The sequence below is a fragment of the Aplysia californica genome, unplaced genomic scaffold (genome assembly GCF_000002075.1).
Source record: "Aplysia californica isolate F4 #8 unplaced genomic scaffold, AplCal3.0 scaffold00761, whole genome shotgun sequence".
NCBI classification, from domain to species: Eukaryota; Metazoa; Mollusca; class Gastropoda; order Aplysiida; family Aplysiidae; genus Aplysia; species Aplysia californica.
In genome coordinates this window covers 337,405-341,022 of record NW_004798031.1, presented here as the reverse complement: position 1 = coordinate 341,022, position 3,618 = coordinate 337,405, and the positions used below count along the sequence as shown (strand labels likewise).

At 43.5% G+C, this 3,618-nt stretch overlaps 1 protein-coding gene across 1 annotated transcript; it reads left to right on the top strand.

The window, feature by feature from the left end:
- The first annotated feature begins 723 nt into the window (after positions 1 to 723).
- Positions 724 to 2,928, top strand: LOC101856692 (MAP kinase-interacting serine/threonine-protein kinase 1-like). The gene has a single exon (XM_005109285.3). It carries the CDS (start codon positions 1,074 to 1,076, stop codon positions 2,565 to 2,567), a length of 1,494 nt encoding a protein of 497 aa, XP_005109342.1. The 5' UTR covers positions 724 to 1,073; the 3' UTR covers positions 2,568 to 2,928.
- The last annotated feature ends 690 nt before the right edge of the window (positions 2,929 to 3,618 follow it).

The following is a 3,618-nucleotide window of genomic DNA, read 5'->3' as shown; positions in this document are numbered from 1 at the left end:
AGAGAGAGAGAGAGAGAGAGAGAGAGAGAGAGAGAGAGAGAGAGAGAGAGAGAGCTCATGTGTAAAAACTACATCCCTGACGCATTTTGGTGTTCACAACAAATTAATTTATTAACTTCCCATCTCACCCAGCTAGCTTTTCTATTATTTTTTTCCCCCAATTTGCCTCGAATGTCGTCTGTTGCTTTCCAAAAAGAGCCTCTTTTCTCCATCAAAGTCAACCTTTCATTGTCTTGTTTCTTGATAAACCCAACTGAAGTGTATAGTTATATTACATTAATGGGTGGTTGGTGAGTGCTCTTTTATCGTCTTGACCTCTCCTCCTGTTCTTTTTGTGTGTGTTTGTTACTCTCTTGTAACACTTTTAATCTTCGGCACTCATATGACCTAATTGGGTTGCAAGTGCCGTAAAATTCATGCTTTAGAAATAAACTACAAAACAACATAATTCTACACTACAGAGAGCCATGAGTGTCCATTGATATCCGTCCTGGCAGGGAAAGGGTTAAGGATTAAGACGATGCGTTATTACGTCATCTTCGCCCCGGGCAATGAGACTGTGGGTAAAGGCGTGTGGTCAGGTGTGAAAGTGTAACAATTAAATTCTAACTCTGTTGACGCAATACACTACTGACATAATGTTTGGGGCCTGAAAGGTGGGGTACGAATTTTTTTAATGCTCAAAGGCAAAAGATTAGTCCCCTACCCTTTCACCCTCCCTCCCCTTCCTTTTATAGTGAATAAAAAAGCAGAGGTAGGTGGATTAAGAGAAATACACTGTGAAAGTATTCCGAACAAAGACTGGACCGGTCAGCCAGACGAGATAGTGTCACTTTGAGGCTGGACAGCGTGGAGCGCACATCTTTATGCTTGTTGCTAAATTTTGAGCGTTTTTAACTTCTTGTGTTCAGAAACATCGTTGAGTGATTTCAGCTTTACTTTCAAGTTCTAGTCTTTTTTTTTGAACGACGTCAAAACGACAAGCACCTCGCCTGTGTATATCCGTGCCTTGTGTTTTCCCTCATCTTCGGTGCCGTTTGCCCGTGTCTTGGGTCAAGTCTACGTCTCTCACCATGTTGCGGGGATCTGGATCTTCACCAGTCATGGAGTCTTTGGAGCTTATTCCGAGACAGCTGAAGGGGACAGCGGAACAGTCAAAGGATTCTGGCAGCAGTGGTGACAATGTATCCTGTTCCTCAAACGCACTGAGACGTTGTGATGACAGTATTTTCTGCTCATCAAACCCGGACACAAACTACAATGTTAGTGTGGTTCTTACAGAGAACACAAACATAGCCAGTCATGGTAGAATGCTTCCCACAACGAACACGGACAAAACCAGTAATTGCAGAGTGATTCATACAACTAAGACAGATATGGATTTCGCCTTCAGGGGAACAGTGCCTTGCGATTCTAGGAAAAGAAAACGTCAACAAAATCATGGAGATAATAAACGACGCATCACGTCTGAGGCCTGTACTGGCGGTGTGTTCCCTGCACCCAACACAGCTGTAGCCTCGTGTGACGTCCTGAATACGTCTACAACTACAAACAACACGGGTGGTGACTATGCAAGCTCTGGAACAATCTCTACCGATTCGAGAAAAAAAGTTCGAAGACAAAGAAAACAACAGACGGATGGTGAGAGATTCAGTGCGCTGTACGAGCAAACTGGAGAAAAGCTGGGTCGTGGGTGCTTTGGTTTCGTTTTCACCTATAGAAACAAGAAAACAGGGACGGAGCACGCAGTTAAAGTCATGAAGGACTGCCGGGATTTAAGACTCCGTAGAGCATTGATCGAGATAGAGACTTGTCGTCGCTACAAGAACTGTGAAAACATCCTCAATTTCGTGGAGTCCTTTAGATCAGGAGATACGTTTGTGCTAGTGTTCGACAAGATGGCAGGAGGTAACCTAAGAGATATGTTGTCATCAACTCCGTATCTGAGCGAGTCCCAGGCTTCACGAGTGACCGGTGCCGTCGCCCGAGCACTGCTGTCACTTCACTGCGACGGAGTAGCACACAGAGACCTAAAACCAGAAAACATTCTATGCCACACCCCAGGGGAGGTCACCCCTCTGGTCCTCTGTGACTTTGGCTTCGCGAGTGAACCCCCTTCTCGACGTAACCCCCCCAAAGAGGACACAGGTCTAATATTAACCAAGCTTGCCATGACGTCAGCTGTTGGCTGCCCACAATACATGGCACCAGAGATCGTCGGTTTGTACTTATCGACGTCACAGTGGAGAACACCCTACGACACCCGCTGCGACATGTGGAGTCTAGGGGTTCTCGTTTATGAAATGCTCGTCCGCTGTCTGCCCTTTGTCGGCCACTGTGCTCAGCATTCACAGACTATGGTCCGCAATTGCCGGGACTGCATCAATGACATGTTCCCCAAGATCTTCAGCGGCAACTATTCCATCCCTACAAACACTCGCGAGTCTTTGTCTGACACTGCCGTGGATTTGATCCGGCACCTCCTTGTCGTGGACCCCCAAGACCGTTACTCAGCCGTCGAGGTCTTGAAGCATCCGTTTGTGACTGCACACAGGGACGATGACTAGTACCGACTGTCTAACAGCGTTGCCATGACAATCGTTATTTGAGTGATGCTGACACAATTTTGGCAGGAGTATCGCCAGGTGCTTTTACATTTCTTGAATAATACATGTATCTTTTTCAAAAGACACACACTTCGGATTGTATTACATCTACACTGATGTTGGTGTGTTTTTCTGAGAGTTTGTGTCTTCGCTCTTTTCACAACAACAAAAAATGATGTTTTGGAGAGTGTATGTGTATGAGTATGAGCACATGCGTGTTTTTGTGAGTTTGTGTGTGTGTGTGTGCGTCTTAAATTATGTTATGTTATCAAATCTATCTTATTTTATCATATCATATCTCATAACGTCGTCTCATCTATCTTATCTCATCTTGTAACTGTGTTTGTGTGTGTGTGTGTGTGTGTGTGTGTGTGTATCTACGTGAGTGTGAGTGAGTGAGTGTATGTGTGTGTGTGTGTGTTATCTTATCTTATCTCATCTTATCTTATCTTATACATTTTTTAACATGTGTGATTGCTGATTATGTTGACATGTGAACATTTTTTACTATTCTTCTTGTTTTGAATTTTATGTTTATTTATAGTAGTATTTCTGGTTCTTTTTATCATTAATTAATAAAATGTCCCCTGTTTAAAAGCTAGTGAACATGGTTGTTCTTTCATTGTTGTTGTTGTTGTTGTTGTTGATGGTGATGATGTTGATGATGATTTTTTTTTTTTGGTTTCCTTAATACGCCCGGTGTACTCCACGAAGAAAGCTATACTCAGAGGCACCTCCACTCGTCCAAATAACTCCACTCGAATTGCCATTGTTCCTGGACATTGACACATAATTCTCCCTGATGATGGTAATGATGATGATGATGATAGTTTGACACATAAAACCAGTCAGTCCAGCACCTCCAACAGCTTAGTCATATTGAGCGCTGGTCAAAAGAGATTTTTAAGTCACCACAATTCAATGAGGGAAGAAATTGTCAAAATGGCAGACTGCCACATAAACACAGGCCCTACTTACTAAGATATCTTTCTATTCATATCAACCCCCCCCC

Coding starts and splice junctions, on each gene's coding strand:
- LOC101856692 (XM_005109285.3), top strand. CDS start 1,074: ATGTTGCGGGGATCTGGATCTTCACCAGTCATGGAGTCTTTGGAGCTT.